This window comes from Stenella coeruleoalba (assembly GCF_951394435.1).
Source record: "Stenella coeruleoalba genome assembly, chromosome: 10".
NCBI classification, from domain to species: domain Eukaryota; kingdom Metazoa; phylum Chordata; class Mammalia; order Artiodactyla; family Delphinidae; genus Stenella; species Stenella coeruleoalba.
The window spans coordinates 66,872,151-66,891,062 of record NC_137156.1 but is presented as its reverse complement, the minus strand read 5'-3'; the positions used below and the strand labels follow the sequence as shown (position 1 = coordinate 66,891,062).

Sequence of the window (18,912 nt, the reverse complement as noted above, 5' to 3'; positions counted from 1 at the left end):
CAGAGAAAACATGAGCAGTATTGTTGTTAATCCCTAATTTTATTTCTTTAAACTACTCTCCAAAAGTAAACTTGTTGATTTTATGTTTTCCTGTTTTTTTCTAGAGGTGGTATCCAGGCATTCATCTTTTTTTAAAAGTTCCCCAGGTCATTCTATGTGCAGAGTTGAGAGCTACATTCTAGAGATTCATACTGATATATGAAAACGTGGCTAAAAGGATGTTCTGGGACTTCCCTGGTGGCACAGTGGTTAAGAATCCACCTGCCAATGCAGGGGACACGGGTTCGAGCCCTGGTCCGGGAAGATCCCACATGCCGTGGAGCAATTAAGCCTGTGCACCACAACTCCTGAGCCTGTGCTCTAGAGCCAGTGAGCCACAACCCCTGAAATCCGTGTGCCTAGAGCCTGTGCTTCGCAACAAGAGAAGCCACTGCAATGAGAAGCCCACTCACCGCAACTAGAGAAAAACCGCGCACAGCAACGAAGACCCAATGCAGCCAAAAATAAATAAATTTATTTTAAAAAAATGTAAAAAAAATAAAAGGGTGTTCCTTTAGCAGCAGTTGGTGTGCCTACATCCTTTACAGTCAGTGTGGCCGGGTCCACTAATGACATTTATCCAGCCCCCAAACTTGCACTGTCCTTCCACAATTAGTGGAGGAAACAATGCCATAGTCTCTTTCTTTCGCTTTAAATAAACCTCTTGTTGGCTCGGGCGGAGGAGCTAGGAAGTCTGGGCCTGCGGTCCACCCCAGGCTTTGGGTTTAGGGAGGTGCCTGAGTTTGGCCGGGACCCTGTAAAAGGCGGTGCGGGATGATGCCACCGCTGACCCGGGTCAGGCCCCGCCCAGGTCTCTGCCGGGACCTGGCGCCCCGCCCCACCTCGCGGCGGCCGTGCACTGCGAACTACATTTCCCATAATGCACAGCGGGGCGGGCAGGGCCAGGCCCAGCGACTGGAGCCGGGCCTCCGCCGCCAGAGGCCGGCGAGTGCTGTCTTCTTGAGCCGGCAGCCGGGCAAGGGGCCGTGGGAGGGAGCGGTGGCCTGCGCTGTGGCCATGTCTGTGTCTGCAGGGGGCCGTGGTCCCGCGAACCTGAACCATCAGTCCGGGCCCGGCCGGACACCCGTGACCTCCCGGGGGTCCGGCAGAGGGCAGTGACCGGCAATCTCTGTGCTTCCTGACCCCTTCCCCCTCCCCGAGAAACAGGTGAGTCCGACTGCCAACCCACGTGGCTTGGGGGCGCCGAGAGACTGGAGAGCTGTCATCTTTGAAGGGAGGGGCTTGAAGACTGGGGGCCCCTGCAGTCTACGCTGCTATTTGCGGTAGAAGGACTGGGTCTCTCTGGGGTCCCTTCGCCGGTTCCCAGCTGGGGAATACAAAAGGCGAGGCCTGGAACTCTTCCTTCGGCTGGAAGGGCAAAGTCCTGTAGCCCCAACGCACACACATTCGGCCCAGCAGAGTGCTCTCAGAGACTGGCAGAGGTTGACTGTGGGGTGAGCAGGAAGCTCCTGAAAGTGTCTTGAGGCTTGGGACTTTGCCTTCAAGGGTGCCCTGGCTCAGATAACCAAGCTGCCTCTTGCACCTGTTGAGCCACACTTTCTGGGCTCGAGTTTGCTGGGGAGGGTGAGCAGCCTTTGTCAGAAAGGGGAGTGACCACTAGCAGTGACAAGTACCAAGCTATACTCTCAGCGTGGAGTAGGCATCCTGCTGAAGCAGTTACAGCACAGCCTCACCTGGACCCTGTCTGCCACACATCCATGCATCCTGGCACCATCCTCCCAGATAGCCCACTCCCCAAAGGGTCAAGGCAGGATAGGGCACAATCTAAGCAGGAAGAGGGAGCAAGAGTGGTAGGGACCCAGTAGGGAGGAGTTCTTGCAAGGCCCTTCCTCTCTCCAGGCCAGGCACCTAGAGGAGGGAGGCATACCAGAAGGGCTGATTGAGCTAACTTGTTTGGTGACATTGCTCAAAGGCACAGCAGAGCACTTCTAGGGCAAATAGCAAGCCCTGGGGGCTTCTAGAGAGGCTGCCTGAGAAGGGGCCCCAAGGGAGTATCTGGGACTGTTTCCAAGAGACCTCTCTTGCTTAACTGCTTCAGGCCCAGCCACCCAAGAGCTTCAGCCACACAGGTTATGGCTCCAGTGGGGTTTGGGGTGGGTTTTGCTATGAGTCATTCACCCTCCCTGCCTAGTTTCCAGTGTAAATGTCCAGAGAACTGTTTGCTTCACCAGGGCTTTTGGCTGGACCCCGATACTTGCCTTGGAGATATTGAGGTACTACATGATTTCAGGTGGTTGGAGAACTGTTCGGAAGGAGATGTCCACTAGCCCCAGCCAGCTGACCCTGCTCTCACAACATGCAGGTACCATGTTGGGTAGTACTCAGCCATGCTGGGCGCAGTTACCTAAATCCCACTGGGATCAGTGGATAGTGGGCCCTCAGGGGTAAGCTGCTGTAGACCTTGTTTTGGTCTTTGAGCCAGAGGCGCAAGGCCACAGAGTAGGGACATGTGGTAGAAAGGAGTTCAGCTTGGGAGAGACTTCTGGGAGCAGCAGGGAAGTTACAGGTCTGTCCTGCAATTTCAGGATGAATAGCCAGTTAGCCTGGAGGAACTCCCAGCCCTAGGCCCAAAGGCATCTCTGTCCCAGCATCACAGATGGGTCATTTCAGGCCAGAGCCCACCTGGCTTCATGAGGTCAGAAGCACGTCCTGCTCACTAAGGGCCTGGCTCAGGATGAGCAAACTTGCAAAGGACTGATTTACATGGCAGAGATTACTGGATCTGTGTATAAGTGCAGGTACACATGGTCTGAATAAGAATAATCATGATGTGCTAAAGACAGCTGAGTGTATATGTACCTACTCTGTGCCAGGGTAACCAAATTACATGGATTATCTCATTTAATCCTTCCACAACCCAATGAATCAGTGCTGTCATCATCCTCATTTCATAGGTGAGAAAGCTGAGATTTATAAAACCAAGCCAGGTTAATACAGGTCCCTCTGACTCCAGAGCCACTGTTACTGAACACTTAACTACTACCAAGGACTAAGTCTTCCCTACAGGCAGGAGTCTCCCAAGGCTACATTGGAGCTGGGTGTTCTCTGAGGATCTTTCATCTTCTCCCTTCCAAAGTTATTTATCTGACAAATGTTAATTAAAATCCTGCTTATGGAGCTGACATTCTGAAATTTGCGACAGCTCACAGGGTTACCTTCAATGTAGAAAAATAAAGCAGGGCAAGGGAGATAAGAATCCAGGATATTCCAGGAAGGCCTCTCTGATAAGGTAACACTTGAGCAGCAACCTGAAGGAAGTGACAGAGTGAGTCATGTAGATATTTGGCCAAGTAGTGGAATAGGTGAGGTGGGGGGCAGGGGGAAAAGTAGGGAGGTGTGGTCCAGGCAGAAAATTCAGCAAGAGCAAAGTTCTGAAGTGAAGGAATACTCAGGATTTACATTTACAGTATACTCAAGGAAAGCCATAATGTCAGTGTGGCTGGGTTGAAGCAAAGCAAGTAGGGGAAAGAACAGGAGATGAGGTTGAAGAAGTAATTTGGGGGGTGGGGTGCAGTGCGTGTAGACAGAGAGGTTCTTGTGCACCACTGTGAGGAAATTGGCTTTCTCACTGGGTTAGGTGTGACCGTTACAGACTAGTGAGCAAAGGAGCTACGTGACTTGACTTCTGTCTCAGGCAGATCACTTTGAGTGCTGTGAGAAGGATAGACTGTACAGGGACAAGGACAGAAGTGGGGAGACTGGTTAAAAGACTGTTGCAATGCTGGAGAGGGTGTGGAGAAAAGGGAACCCTCTTATACTGTTGGTGGGAATGTAAATTGATACAGCCACTATGGAGAACAGTATGGAGGTTCCTTAAGAAACCAAAAAGTAGAACTACCATACGACCCAGCAATCCCACTACTGGGCATATACCCTGAGAAAACCATAATTCAAAAAGAGTCATGTACCACAGTGTTCATTGCAGCACTATTTACAATAGCCAGGACATTTACAATAGCCAGGACCTAAGTGTTCATCGACTGATGAATGGATAAAGATGTGGCACATATATACAATGGAATATTACTCAGTCATAAAAAGAAACAAAATTGAGTTATTTGTAGTGAGGCGGATGGACCTAGAGTCTGTCAAACAGAGTGAAGTAAGTCAGAAAGAAAAACAGATACCATATGCTAACACATACATATGGAATCTAAAAAAAAAAATGGTTCTGATGAACCTAGGGGCAGGACAGGAATAAAGACACAGACGTAGAGAATGGACTTGAGGACACGGGGATGGGGAAGGGTAAGCTAGGATGAAGTGAGAGAGTGGCATTGACATATATACACTACCAAATGTAAAATAGATAGCTAGTGGGAAGCAGCCGCATGGCACGGGGAGATCAGCTTGCTGCTTTGTGACCACCTAGAGGGGTGGGATAGGGAGGGTGGGAGGGAGACGCAAGAAGGAGGGGATATGGGGATATTTGTATATGTATAGCTGATTCACTTTGTTACGCAGCAGAAGCTAACACGACATTGAAAAGCAATTATACTCCAATAAAGATGTTAAAAAAAAAAAGACTTGCAGCAATCTGCTAGAGAGATAATGTTGACTGGGACCAATGTGATAGTGGTGGAGGTGATGAGAAGTGGTCAGATTCTGAATATGGGCATTTTCCTATGGAACATCAATAATCTGTTCCATGAAAGTTGGACATTCTGTCTGGAATCACTAACTTAGTATCTGTTTCCCACTTTTTTTTTTTTAACATTTTATTGAAGTATAGTTGATTTATGTGTTTCCCCATTATTTCAAATGGGAAAAAGTATAATTCTTCCTTCATCAACCCCAAATCCCCAATTTTCTAAAATGGCACTAAAACACAAGGAAAATACATACCTAATATATGCCAAACAAATTATAATGTTAGGATACAAAATGCTTAAAACACTTCCTCCTGATCAAACAGTGTTGCTTTGATACAGCATCATGGCCTCTTTCAGTACCTGCAGATAGCCATGATGTAAGTAAACCCCTTTTGTTGGCACTCAATGATCTATCAGTTCTATTTGAAATGTAATTTGAGGCTTTAAATGCACATTCCTTTATTAAAAAATATAGATCAAGTGTTGATAATAGTTTTTTTCTATGTAAACATAAGCTCAATCAGTACAAGTTTGTTGTATTAGTTATCTATTGCTGTGTAACAAGTTATCCCAAAACTTAGCAGCTCAAACCAATAATAAATATTTATTATCTCATACAGTTCCTGAGGTTCAGGAATTTGGGAGCATCTTAGCTGGATGATTCAGGCCCAGTGTCTCTCATGAGGTTGCAGTCATTCAAAGGCATGACTGGGGTTAGATGATTTGCTTCCAACACTGCTTGCTCACGTGACTAGCACATTGGTACTGGCTGTTCTCAGGTTTCAGTTTCTTACCACGAGCTCCTCTCTTTACGGCTGCTTGAGTGTCCTCACAACTGATGGCTGATGGCTGCACCTAGAGAGAGTGATCCAAGAGAACAAAGCAGAAGCCACAATGTCTTTTATGACCTAGCCTCAGAAGTCACACATTGTCATTTTCACATTATCCTGTTGGTGACATAGATTAGTTCTGCTCAGTGTGGGATGGGAGTATATAGACTTGAATGCTGGGAGTTGAGAATCACTGGGGACCATTTGGAAGGCTGGCTACCACAGCTGTGTATTAAAAACCAAGAGGCATTCTATGTGGCAAAGGTTAATGAGAGACATTTTGCTGGGTGTACCTGTATTCTGAAGTAAAGCTGACAAGATTTGCTGGTGGTTTGGTATATGAGGTACGGGAAAAAGAGAGGCATAAGGGATGCCTCCAAGATTTTTTGCTAAATAACTGGAAGTATCAAATTGTCTTTCACTGAGATGGAGAAAACTCTGAGAGGAACAACTTTTTAAGGGGATGATCAGGAACTCAGTTTTGGACATATAACTTTGAGATACTATAAGATATCCAAGGGCAGACATCAAGTAAACAGTTAAATGTGTGTGCCTCTGGAAGTCAGAAGAGAGATTAGGGCTGTGAATAAAATTTGGAATCATTAATTTATCGGTGAAATTTAAAACCGTGAGACTGAATAAGGTCACCAAGGGATCGAATGAAGACAGAAAAGAGATCCAAGACGTGAAATCTTGGTCCCTCAACAGTAAGAAGAACTGTAAAGAGAACTTAGAAGGAGTGGTCCATGAGGTAGGAGAACCATGAAAGGAGAGTGATGTGCCAGAAGCCAAGAGAAGAAAGTGTTTTGAGAGAGAGGAAATAATCATTGTGGCTGCTGAGTGAAGTGAGATGATCCTGGAGGTCACTGGAGACCTTGAGGGAGCAGTGTTACTGGAGTAATAGTTGGAATGGATTCAAGTGTGAATGGGAAAAGTGGAGAGACACCTGAGCGCTCCACATTTCCCAGTCCCTCTGGCCACATGACTAGTTCTGGCCAATCTGGACTTTGAAGTATTTAAGAGTTCTGACATGACCCTCCAGCCCTGTCTTCCATTGCCAGGTGACGGCAGAACTATAAGATGCTAGTAGCCTGGATTCCTGAATCACTGCCCGGAGGGAGCTGCTCTGAATTGCTACCAAACCCACAGTACGTGAGCAAAAAATAAGCCTTTAGTGCTCGCTTCGGCAGCACTAAAATTGGAACGATACAGAGAAGATTAGCGTGGCCCCTGTGCGAGGATGACATGCAAATTCCTGAAGCGTTCCATATTTTTTGGTTCAGGCGGTAATGCGAGTGATGGGGAGCGGCGCGGGGTGGCAGATGAAGCTTCGGCTCTCCCGCTGCTCACCTCCTGCTGTGCGGCCCACTTCCTAACAGCCCACGTCCCAGATAGAGGTCCGCAGCCTGGGAGTTGGGGACCCCTGCTGTATATAATAGAGTCAGCCTGTCAAATTAGGAATTTGTAAATATTTTAATACATATTATCCTTTAGAGTTTATTAAAAAATGGTTGCAAAATCTGTGAAGATGGTCAAAAGGTACAAACTTCCAGTTACAAAATAAATAAATCCTGAGGATGTAATGTACAGCATAGTGACTATAATTAATAATGCTTGTATATTTGAAAGTTGCTAAGAGAGTAGGTATTAAAAGTTCTCATCACAAGAAAAAAATTTTGTAACTTTGTGTGGTGATGGATGTTAACGAGACATGGTGGTGACCATTTTGCAATATATACAAATATTGAATCATTATGTTGTAGACCTGGAACTAATATAATGTTATACATAGATTATTTCTCAATAAAAAAATGCTTGCAATAAAAAAAAAAAAGAAAAGCCTTTAGGGAATTCCCTGGCAGTCCAGTGGTTAGGACTCTGCACTTCCATTGCCTGCAGCCCAAGTTCAATCCCACAAGCCATGTGATATGGCCAAAACAAACAAAAAAAGCCTTTATGTGTAAAGCCTCTACCATTTTGGCACTCATTTGTTACACAGCATAGCCTAGCTTACGTGACTAATTAAACTCCAAGTACTGTTTACTGTTTTGAGGTTTGTTTGTTTGTTTTATAAAGGACAGCAAAAAAAAAAAAAAAATAGGGTGGTACCTAGAGGGGAATGTAGAGTTAAGGGGAGGTTTGTTTTAAGGTTTTAATTGAAATAAAACAAACATAAAGTTCACAAATCATAAGTACAGCTCAATGAATTATAACAGAGTAAACACATCTAAGGGAAGGTGTTTGGAAAATGGAAGAAACATCAGTATATTGGTGATGAATAGGGGAGAAGGGGACACTGATGATCTGAGAGAGAGAGGGACAGCTGCTGAAGCCATATGCTTGGATGGGTGAGAGGGGCTGGAGTGGAGGTGTTAGTGGAGCCCAGACAGCTCATCTTTAGTAAGAAGGAGGAAGGCAGAGTCTGGCAGGTGAGGTGAGGTGGTAGTGGGAATCTTGGAAGTTCTCTTTTGCTGACTTCCATGTCCTCAGTGAAATAGAAGGTAAGGTTATCACTGATAGTGCTGAGGGTGAGCATTGGAGAAGATGATGGAAGCTTGAGAAGAGAGAAGATGTGAAGCTCTCCACTAGGGGAGTGGGAAAGTGAGTACACATAGAAATGTAGGGCATTCCCATTTAAAGTAGTTGTTCTGGACCCTCTCCTCAGAAAAAAGCACATACCAATCCAGGCCTCCATCCAAGGAGCCAGGTCCAGAAGCCCTGGCCACAACCCCAGGACTGGCAGTAGCAGCTTGCCCTCTGCCTATATATGGACAGACTCATCTCTCTGGAGTCGCTCTCTCTTTACACAGCAATGCAGACCCCAACCGGGCTTTTAGGTTAGCTTGTAAAATAATGGTCTCCAAGGTTCTCGTGTGGCCTGTGTCTTCTTGCTCAAGATCTGGACATGCCCTAGTTTCCTTAGCACCCACTGCCCTGGGCTCCGTGGTGTTGCGGTGGCTGTTTTGGCCTGTTTTGGATTGCTCCTCTTGGTCTCAGTCTCAGAGGAGACCTTTCTGGATGCCTCCCCGGGTTCCTGTTGAGGGCATGCAGCTTCTTAATTACTCTTCATCAGAAAAGGTGGACCACACCTTGGTCTTCTGGGCTCTGACCCTCGCTGGGAACCATCACTCTTGATTGTCTTGATGGACAGGACTGGTGGCCTAGAAAATCCCAAAAGGTAGATGTTCTCCCAAATAATCTTCCTTTGAAGATTATTCAAAGGGCACTCTGTGTGGGGTGATGCTGTTGACCAGTGGTACCCAACCCCCACTTAACTCTGTGGTGCTCTGGGACCAGTGGGGGCGTGGCCATCAGGCCAGTCTCTGGCCCTGCCTCCCTCTCTGTCTGTTTTGCACATTGAACTGCTTTACAAGATTAATTTGAAGAAAGGATTCCATAGCTTACAACAAAGATGACAGAAGAGCTTGAAAATCAACTCTTTGGGTACACTTGCAGGAGCTGCCCGCTAGGAACTTGTGGTCGGAGAGAGTTCTTAGACACAGGTAAGCGGGGGCCACACAAATGCTAGTGCTGGTGACACTGTTTTGAAATCACTCTTCTCATGAACGTTTTTGAGCACCTACTTCATGCCAGGCTCAGGGTGGAGTCATTTGCCCAAGGTTACAGAGCTAGTAAGGGACAAGCCTCAATTATTCCCTATGGACTCTGCTCCAGGAGGGCAGGGACAGAGTCTGCTTTGCTCACACTAACACCAGTCCCCCCCAGGCCCCTGGCCTGCCTGCAGTGCCTTCCTCATGAGTCTCTGACTAGTCTTCGCTGCCCTTCTAGCCCATCCAGCCAAATTTCTATTCCCTAAAGGGTTAGTGCCTCAGATGGAACCCCTCTCCTATGGATTGTTTGTTGCCTGCCAAATGAAGACCCTTCAGCCTGACATTAAGGGACCTTAGAGGCTGATCCCAAGAGAGCCACCCAACTTCGTTATCCCTGACATCCACTCTTGGCCACCTCCACCTGGCCCTGAGGCTGCAGAAGGACTGGGAGATCAGGCTGAGTTTGTCCTTAGTGTCCATCAAATGAGCACTGAGAACCGACATGTCCATAGTTGTTTTTAACTGGAGAGGTGAGCCCTGGTGCCAAATTCAAAAGGTACAGAATGCAAGGAGAAAAGCAAGGCTTAGGCCTGTTTACTCTGACTCACTTTGTTCATAGTAAATGTCTAAATATCAAAAAGAACTGATTTGTCAACTCAGTTTTGAATGGAGAAATGTTCATGGTAGGATGTACAGTGGAAGATATCAGGATACAGAATGGTTTCAATTACCAGCTCCAGCGCTTCTTTCCTGTCGTGACATTGGACAATGTACTTACACTGTCTCAGCTTCAGTTTCTTCATATATAACGCTTGTCTGACAAGAGTGCCTGCCTCAGAGAAGAGTGATCAGGATTACATAAAAATCCACATAGGGACTGGGACTTCCCTGGAACTTCTAGGGGTAAAGAATCCGCCTTCCAATGTAGGGGATGCAGGTTCGATCCCTGGTCAGGGAACTAAGACCCCACATGCCGCGGGGCAACTAAGCCCACGTGCCATAACTAGAGAGAGAAAGAAACACTGCACACCACAACTAGAGAGAAGCTTGAGTGCCGCAACTAAGACCCGACACAGGGACTTCCCTGGTGGCGCGGTGGTTAAGAATCCGCCTGCCAATGCAGGGGCACGGGTTTGATCCCTGGTCCAGGAAGATCCTGAAGATCGCAGAGCAACTAAGCCCATGCACCACAACTACTGAGCCTGCGCTCTAGAGCCCGTGCTCTGCAACGAGAGGCCACCGCAATGAGAAGCCCGCGCACCACAACAAAGCTTAACCCCTGCTCACCGCAACTAGAGAAAGCCCACAAGCAGCGACGAAGACCCAACATGGCCAAAAAAAAAAAAAAAAAGTATATTTATTTATTTATTTTGGCTGCACTGGGTCTTAGTTGCATCAGGCAGGATCTTCATTGCAGCATGCAGGATCTTTAGTTGTGGCATGAGGGATCTTTTAGTTGCAGCATGCTGCTCTTAGTTTCAGCATGCGGGAACTAGTTCCCTGACCAGGGATTGAGCCGGGCCCCCTGTATTGGGAGCACAGAGTCTTAACCACTGGACCACCAGGCAAGTCCCCCATGCATTCTTTTATAATCAGAAAGAGAACAGCACGCTTCTTTAGAAGGGAATATTCAGAACCCATTCCCCAGAGGTTTGAGTTAGCTGGGTTCTGGTGAGGGATACTTTCCTGTACTTAACCACTCTTAATTATGCCAGTGACTCCTGCCACTAGCACCTTCCCGCTTACCCTCAATGATGCCTTTGTTTGCCCCACAGGAGAGCCCAAGGGATGGCTGCTGACATGCAGAGGAAGAGAAGCAGCGAAGGCCCTGATGGCACGTTGGCTCCTTCTGATGGGCAGAGTGTGGAGAGAGCTGAGAGCCCCACACCAGGACTGGCCCAGGGAATGGAGCCAGGTATGGGCAGGGTGCGCAGCCCCAGCCAGCTTACAGCTAGAGCAGCCTCGAGGGCAATCGGGATTCCCAACCACTCTTTCACTGTCACTCATTCATGCATGCTCACTTGTTAGCTATTTGTCATGTGCTGGGGATACTGCAAGGATCCAGGCTCAGTGTGCATCTGGCCTTCCTCTCCACTTCATGTTGTGCCACTTGCCCTGTGCTGTCTTGCCACCAGTGTGGGCTCTTCTCCTATTTCCTGTGTCTACAGGTACCTCCCTGGCTCCTTCTCTCTCCCTCAGCTCTCAACTTAAATGTCACCTCCTCACAAGAGAGGCCTGCCCTGACCATGCTCTGCACAGAACACTAGTTATTTTGTAGTCTTATTTGTGTGTGTATGTATTGCCCATCTTTCTTGTCTACAAGATTGTGAGCTCTTTGAGCACAGAGCTGTTGTATCCCCAATGCCTGGTACAGTGTTGAACTCATAATAGAGACTCAAAACATATCTCTTGAACTCTTCTGTCCAAAAAAAAATCAGTAAAGGAAAACTGACATTGTCCCTGCCTTGGGGGAGCCACAGGCTAGTGAGAGCATTCCAGTGGAGGGGGTTAGGAACCATGGGTCCCTGTGCAGGGTCAGGGAGCCTTCTCCCAGGGAGAGAGATTTGCTGAGCACAGGAGGTATTCCAGGCACAGGGCGAGGTGCTGGGAACACAGCAGCAAAAAACCAGGTTCCTGCCCATGAGGGGGAACCCCACTGCAGTTGGGGAGAAGGGCAATAACTGATAAGTGCCGCAAGAGAAGTCAAGGAGGGGGATATGATAGAGTGCCTGGGTTTGGGGGTCAGGTGACAGGGACAACTAACATCTTTGCTGTGAGCTGAAGTGTGACAGGGAGCTGGCATGCAAAGAGGTGGGAGTGCCTTCCATGCAGAGGGAACAGGAGATGCAGAGGCCCTGAGGTAGGTGGGGATATCCAAAGAGCAGATGCACGAAGGGCTGTGAGATGAGAGTGAGAGGGGCAGGCAGATACTGGCTACCACCGCAGCCTTGAGGGGTTGGGGTCTTATTCCCAGTGTGAGGGGAGGAGGCTGGTGGGCTGTAAGTCACAGCAGAGCATGACTTGTAGCCAGAAGGAACAGTGGCTTACCTCATCAGGACAGGCAGAGTACTGTATTGGGCACCTTGCTGGTGAGGTGGTCTGCCAGAAGCTACTGCTCTAAACACCAGTGCTTTTGGCTGGCAGGTGCCGGACAGGAGGGTGCCATGTTCGTCCATGCCCGTTCCTATGAGGACCTGACAGAATCAGAGAATGGGGTGGCGTCTGGGGAGAGCCCCAAGGAGGGTGCTGGTGGTCCTCCACCTCTGCCTACAGACATGCGCCAGATCAGCCAGGACTTCAGTGAGCTGAGCACCCAGCTGACAGGTGTCGCCCGAGACCTGCAGGAGGAGATGCTTCCAGGAAGCTCTGAGGACTGGCCAGAGTCCCCAGGGGCAGCTGGGCGACCAGCCACAGAGCCCCCAAGAGAGGGCACTGGTGAAGGGGATGAGGAGGAGACTGCTGAGGCATGGCGCCTGCACCAGAAGCATGTCTTCGTGCTGAGCGAGGCGGGGAAGCCTGTGTACTCCCGCTATGGGTCAGAGGAGGCACTTTCCAGCACCATGGGTGTCATGGTGGCCCTGGTGTCCTTCCTGGAGGCTGACAAGAATGCCATCCGTTCCATCCATGCAGGTGAGCCACCAGGAGGGGGGTGCCAGGAGGTCTCCCTGGCCAGGAGAGACCATACCAGGTTTCGGACTCCCAGGGACTAGAGGGCTGGGATGTGCTGTGTGACCAAGGTTAGTCCCTCCACCTCACCGAGCCCCAGGTCCTCATCTGAACACGGGAAAACAACACTGACTGCCTCATAGGGCTGTTGTGGGGGCCAAAGGTGGCTCGCACATGGGCTTTGCCCTTGGAGAAGGTGAGAAGCCGGGGGAGGTAACCAAAATAATCCCAGGTCTTGAGCCCCACCCAGCTCTTGCCACTTAGCCCAAGAATGTGTGTCTTTCTGAAGTGCTTCCTGCATTTTAGCTGGTCCCAGTCTGTGAAACAAGTGGCAGGAAAGGGGAAAGGGGGGGAAAGGGGGGCCCATGGGCATCTGTTTTTCTTTCATCCTGAAGCCCCCTCTGTGTGCACAGTTCTGAGGGGAGGTGGAGAGATTGTGGAAAGCGGGGCTCTGAGGGTGCTAGGGCAGGCCATTCAGGGAGGGCTTTCCGGAGAAGGGCTGAAGCTGACACCACCCCTATCCATCGGTCCCATCAGATGGCTACAAGGTAGTATTCGTGCGCCGGAGCCCACTGGTGCTGGTGGCGGTGGCCCGCACGCGGCAGTCGGCACAGGAACTGGCGCAAGAGTTGCTCTACATCTACTACCAGATCCTGAGCCTTCTTACGGGTGCGCAGCTGAGCCACATCTTCCAGCAGAAGCAGAACTATGACCTGCGGCGCCTGCTCTCGGGCTCTGAGCGCATCACAGACAACCTGCTGCAGCTCATGGCGCGAGACCCCAGTTTCCTGATGGGGGCGGCGCGCTGCCTGCCCTTGGCGGCGGCCGTGCGCGACGTCGTGAGTGCCAGTCTGCAGCAGGCGCGCGCCCGCAGCCTCGTCTTCTCCATCCTGCTGGCGCGCAACCAGCTCGTGGCGCTTGTGCGCCGCAAGGACCAATTCCTGCACCCCATCGACCTGCACCTGCTCTTCAACCTCATAAGTTCCTCCTCGTCCTTCCGCGAGGGCGAGGCCTGGACGCCCGTGTGCCTGCCCAAATTCAACGCAGCCGGCTTCTTCCACGCACACATCTCGTACCTGGAGCCTGACACGGATCTCTGCCTGCTGCTCGTCTCCACCGACCGTGAGGACTTCTTTGCAGTGTCTGACTGCCGCCGCCGCTTTCAGGAGCGCCTGCGAAAGCGCGGAGCGCACCTGGCGCTGCGGGAGGCACTGCGCACACCTTACTACAGTGTTTCCCAAGTGGGCATCCCTGACCTGCGCCACTTCCTCTATAAGTCAAAGAGCTCGGGACTCTTCACCAGGTGAGGGAGGGCCTTGGGGAGACTGCTTGAGGGAGACAAGGGCGTGGGGGGGGTGGGCGGCTGGTTGGGCCTGAGCTCTGATGCAGTCCTGAAGCTGATGACCCCTCTGGGAATGGACCGACCTGCTGTGTCTGTTTGACTCTGATACCAGGGGCCCAAACCCCCTATCACCCTACTCCCCATCAGCATACACCTCTCTACTTCAGTCATTTCCCATAAGGCCTTGAAATACCCAATACACCCAGGGAAGGAAGCTGGAACAGAGGTCTCCTCTGTTTGGTCAGTTTGGTCCAGCCCAGGATGCACAACTCCTCCACTTCCTCCTCCAGCAGAGGGGCTGGGGCCAGATGAGGCATCTTCTATCCTCCTTTTACCCCTTTTTGGTCCAGAAGGTTCCTGGCTCACTTTTCCTTCATCTCAGACCTGTCACTCTGTCTAGGACACCTAAACCCAGATTGGTTTCTCCAAGGGAGGGTCACCAAAGATGCCATGAACTTGGGGGAGAGGGGAGAACAGGGCTCCAGTCTGGGTGGGCCCAGCTTTGTCCTGGGGAGTCTTCAGTGGTGAGGAGACAATGCCTTGTCCTGGGGTGGGGGGGCATTTGGAGGGTAGGACCCATGGTGGAGTCTCCCTGGCCAGGAATAGGTGTTTCTGGATCTCCAGAGAAGCCAGTGGAAGTCATTCCTTTGCGAATCCACTCCCCCATCTCCAGCCCTGAGATCGAGGCCCCGTACACCAGTGAAGAGGAGCAGGAGCGGCTGCTGGGCCTCTACCAGTACCTGCACAGCCGCGCCCACAATGCCTCCCGCCCACTCAAGACTATCTACTACACGGGCCCCAACGAGAACCTCTTGGCTTGGGTAAGGCAGCCCTGGGATGGGCTGGGCTTCATCGGGGTCCTGGGCAAGGGCCACAAGGGTTGTCTAATCTGGATGACCACCCTGTGCCCCCTTCCTCCAGGTGACAGGCGCCTTTGAGCTCTACATGTGCTACAGCCCCCTGGGGACCAAGGCGTCGGCCGTCAGTGCCATCCATAAACTGATGCGCTGGATCCGCAAAGAAGAAGACCGCCTCTTCATCCTCACGCCCCTCACATACTGATGAGAATGTGTGTGGGCTCGGCCCTCCTAGGCACACCAGGCTGTGGAAGCCATGGGAGCTTCCAGGTGGGGCTGGCCTCTGGCCCAGGCAGCAGGCAGGGACTGTGGGTTGGTGTGTGCATTAAAGTGCTTTGGGGAAGACACTTGTGGGCCTTGTCACTGGTTCCTTCACTCTCACTCACACACAGACGCTGGATCCTCCTCCCTAGGCCCTGCCCATGCTTCCCCATGCACAGCATCACATGTGCTCAGAGTTGGCCCCTGGGCTGGGGCTGTTTTCATTCAGCTGAAGTCCTGCCACGTGTAAAGTGTTCTCTAGGACCCCACTGGCCTTCCCCACCACGACCAACCTCCCGCGATGCCCCACCCCACACTCAGTCTGAGCCCCTGGTGCCTCCCCTGTCACTCCTAGGTGGGATTCCCAGCTGCATGGCCTGAAGGACCACCCAACCACCTGGGAGCCCTGACTGTGGCTCTGCTTAATGGACTGCTGTATTTCAGCAGGGGCTGAGCTGAGTAAGACAGGGACAGTCAAGTGGAGAGAGTCTGAGCCCGGGCATGGGTGGGAGCCCTTGGTGAGGTGGCCCAGTGTTCAGCACAAATTCAGAGTCCAGCCTCACTATAGCTGTAGGCCTCTGGGGAAACTATTCCAGCTTAGGGTTCCTCATGAAGGCTGTCCACCTCAGCTCCCCTACCTCTAGCCAGCACATTCCTTAGGATGGCCCCCAGGAGTGAGCCAGAGGACCTGAAAGAAGACCCAGCTGACCTCTGGGGCTGGAGTGGACCCTGCCCTAAGAAGGGCTGATGCTCTTTTCAGTCACCCTGTTCCCTGGCATGGCCCAGCCTACGTGGGTCACTAGGAACATCCCAGGAGGCTCAGCAGTGAAGGCCCAGCCCCATTCACTCTACCATGAGACCTTCTTAGGACAGAGCCCAAGGCACAGTGCAGAAAGCTTCTACCTTCCTGCTGGGGACTCTCCCAGTTATGCCACAACTGAACCATCTCACTGGCCAGGGGAACAGAAGACCTAGGAAGTGTTTGGGAGAATAGTGTCCATGGAATATGGTCTTCAGACTATAGAGTGAATCACCTTCATGCAGTCTCTGAGTGCTGGAGCAAGATACGGTGCCACTAAAACCAACCCATGCTGGAAAATGTGTCTTTGTAGGTGGCATAGGCCAAGGATGCACTGGAATGAGTCACTTACTGTCCCAGGAAATGGCAGCACAGCGCCTGCCCTTGGCCCCACCCCAGATCACATTAGAATGGGTATGGCAGCAGGCCACCTGCCCAGACCCCAAAGCCCCTCTGGAGCAGCCACAGGCTTGGTGGGTGCTGCTCACACTGCCCACATGCCCTGGGTCTCTTTTCTGTCTGCTTGCTGTTTCTGTTCCTTCCCTAAATCCTGGAAAGGGCACCAAACCACTGCCTCTGGGGCCAGGGTGATGCCAGGCTAGCTGTCTCTGACTGCTACCGGTGTTCTGGTCAGTGGTCAGCCTCCAGGTGTCCCCGCTGGCTACCCTGATCCTTGCAGGGCTTCCAGCTTCTTGCCGTTCAGCACCTATTCTGGGTGGGGGTGGGAAGAGATAGTCACAATTAGATAAGTGTGTATACCTAGGACAGTAGGCACCTAAGAGTGCAGGGTTTACCTGTTTGGGGAGCAAGGAAGGGACAACAGACAAACAGGAAAGGTGTTCCTAGTGGAGCAACGAGCATGTGCAAAGGGATGAACCTGGTATGAAACCTGGTATGGTAAAGAACCTTGTCCGACTGGGTAACAGTGAAGCTGGAGGAGTCTTTAAAGCCTAGGGTTCTCAAACTCCAGGTAAAAGTCTGGCAGTGGGGAGCCACAGAATGTTTTAAAGCTGCAGAGTGACATGGTCATATTGTGGTTACAGAGGTCCCCCTGCTGTCATTAGGATGATCTCTTTGCGTTGGAGAAAGAGGCTGGCACTAGTTCTCTGGAGTAGTGTTCAGAGGGGAGTGAGAGCCCAAAGAGGGCAAAGTAGCTAGCACTCCTTCAGGGTGACAAATGCAAGGGCAGTGGGGTAGGTCCTTAGCTGAACGTGGGCCAGGCCTTGTGAACTCACCTTGAGAAAGTGCTTGTATTCGGCACTGCAAGGCTCCATTAGCTGACTTCACCCACATGGCTTGCCTGCCCCCCTCCCACAGACCAAGTGGATGAGGAGGGAGGAAGGGGCACTCTGTGGATGCCTGCTGTCAAAGACCAAGGCTACCTCAGAGGAGATGCCAGCCTGGGGGCAGCCAACAACTTGGCCACATGATGGCAGCAGAGAACCAACTGTTGACTGCTGCACATCCACCCCCAAAACAGGTGAACGGGGAGGACCCCTCAGGTTTCCTCCCAACCTCTATAAGTCTCTCCCAATGTCCTGAGGGGCCACAAGAACCCATGTCTCAGTGCCGGGCAGGGAATGTTTCATATCAGTTTTGCCCTGCATGACTATCTTTAGACATGTTGACTGTGGAACACAGGAATGGTGCCATAATTTCTGATGTGTGTTTATTCATTTCCGGGCCAATTCTGGTTAGCGAAGGGAGTGCCTTTTATGTTGCCTCAGGCACGGTATCCTCCCAGCACTGGGTGTGGCCGCCCCCGTGCTGTTTCCACCCTGTCACCAGATGCTCATTAAGCTCCAGCCTGGAGGGGTAGGGGAGTCCAACATTAGGAATGGGAGATGGGGGGAGTCAGGTATCCAGAGTAAACTGTGCTGGCGTAGGTGTAGCACAGGGTCTGTGGGACCCACAAGATGGACTTGTCACCGCCTGGATCAGGTAGGCTTCCTGGAGGAGATACCACCTAAGTTACAAGAGAAGGAAGGGAAAAGGGTGCTCCTGGAAGGAAGAACAAGGAGTATGGGCTGGATGGTGAGTAGAGGAGATACTTGTAGGGTCAGGCTGAATCCTGTTGGGCTGAGGGCTCCTCTCCCCACCCCCACCCGTTACCCTCCAAAGCTCTGGGACTCACAGTTCACAGGTCCCTCAGACCTCAGCCATGGGCCACCCTGTGATGCTTTCCCTCCCTCCAGGGTCCAGGCCCACCTGGCTGAAGGGGATGTCAGGCTAAGGATGTACCCCAGGGCCCCCCTCCAGTGTTGCGGGGAGCCAAGTTACCAAGGAGCAGATGCTGAGAGATGGCAAGAGCAGAACTGAGTTGACTCCCCTATCCCTGCCCTGCATATATCACAGCCTGGAGAGAGAACTCTGGGTAACCACCTAGCGAGAACTGCACCCTCATTTCAGAGACTGAGAGGCTGAGGCCCAGCATGGCTTACAGAGCAGGTTAGAGGTGCCCTGAGAGCCAAAGCCCATGTTTCCCTCATATCAGGGAGGCCCTGGAGCAGAGCCAGGAATGAAGGCCAACATTTTGTGTTTTATTGTCCCCATCCTACAGCTTCCACCTACTGAGGCAGCAGTGGACAGACCAGAGCTAGGGTTGGGCCTCCACATAAGTTGCTTCTCCTCTGACTCTAATGTCCAGCCAACAGGGCTGGCCCCATCTTATAAATCCCACCTGCCCTGGGCAGGCGGGATGCAATGCACCATGCTGACACCATCCTGTCGCTGTCAACCCAGGGCAGGCCCACAGAGGGATAGTCTCTGCCCACAGAGGCTAGTGCCACTCCTGAGGTCTCTCCACACCTTCCCTCTGGTTCTCCACACATTCCTGGCCTCTGTTTCCCACACGGTGGGTCCCCCAGGCCCTGCCTGGAACGAGTGTCTGAGGATGTTGCTGTATCCTGGCGCTAAGAGAAGAAATAGGCCAGGTGGTCCTCAAATGCGCTGGG

At 51.3% G+C, this 18,912-nt stretch overlaps 1 protein-coding gene across 9 annotated transcripts; it reads left to right on the top strand.

Moving 5' to 3' along the window:
- The first annotated feature begins 896 nt into the window (after nt 1-896).
- Nucleotides 897-15,236, top strand: MON1A (MON1 homolog A, secretory trafficking associated). Of its 9 annotated transcripts, none has more exons than XM_079934597.1 (8): nt 897-1,206; nt 2,291-2,362; nt 8,939-8,985; nt 10,809-10,948; nt 12,178-12,663; nt 13,237-14,002; nt 14,715-14,862; nt 14,963-15,236. In XM_079934597.1, exons 2-8 carry the CDS (start codon nt 2,357-2,359, stop codon nt 15,101-15,103), a joined length of 1,734 nt encoding a protein of 577 aa, XP_079790723.1. In that variant the 5' UTR covers nt 897-1,206; nt 2,291-2,356; the 3' UTR covers nt 15,104-15,236. The 9 variants fall into 9 exon arrangements, with proteins under 9 accessions (XP_079790723.1, XP_079790722.1, XP_079790727.1 ...); XM_079934596.1 differs by having other exon boundaries at nt 2,232-2,362; XM_079934601.1 differs by lacking the exon at nt 2,291-2,362.
- The last annotated feature ends 3,676 nt before the right edge of the window (nt 15,237-18,912 follow it).

Coding starts and splice junctions, on each gene's coding strand:
- MON1A (XM_079934595.1), top strand. CDS start 6,563: ATGCTAGTAGCCTGGATTCCTGAATCACTGCCCGGAGGGAGCTGCTCT. Junction 6,631..10,808: donor GAATTGCTACCAAACCCACA/GTACGTGAGCAA, acceptor TTTGCCCCACAG/GAGAGCCCAAGGGATGGCTG. Junction 10,949..12,177: donor GGCCCAGGGAATGGAGCCAG/GTATGGGCAGGG, acceptor TTTGGCTGGCAG/GTGCCGGACAGGAGGGTGCC.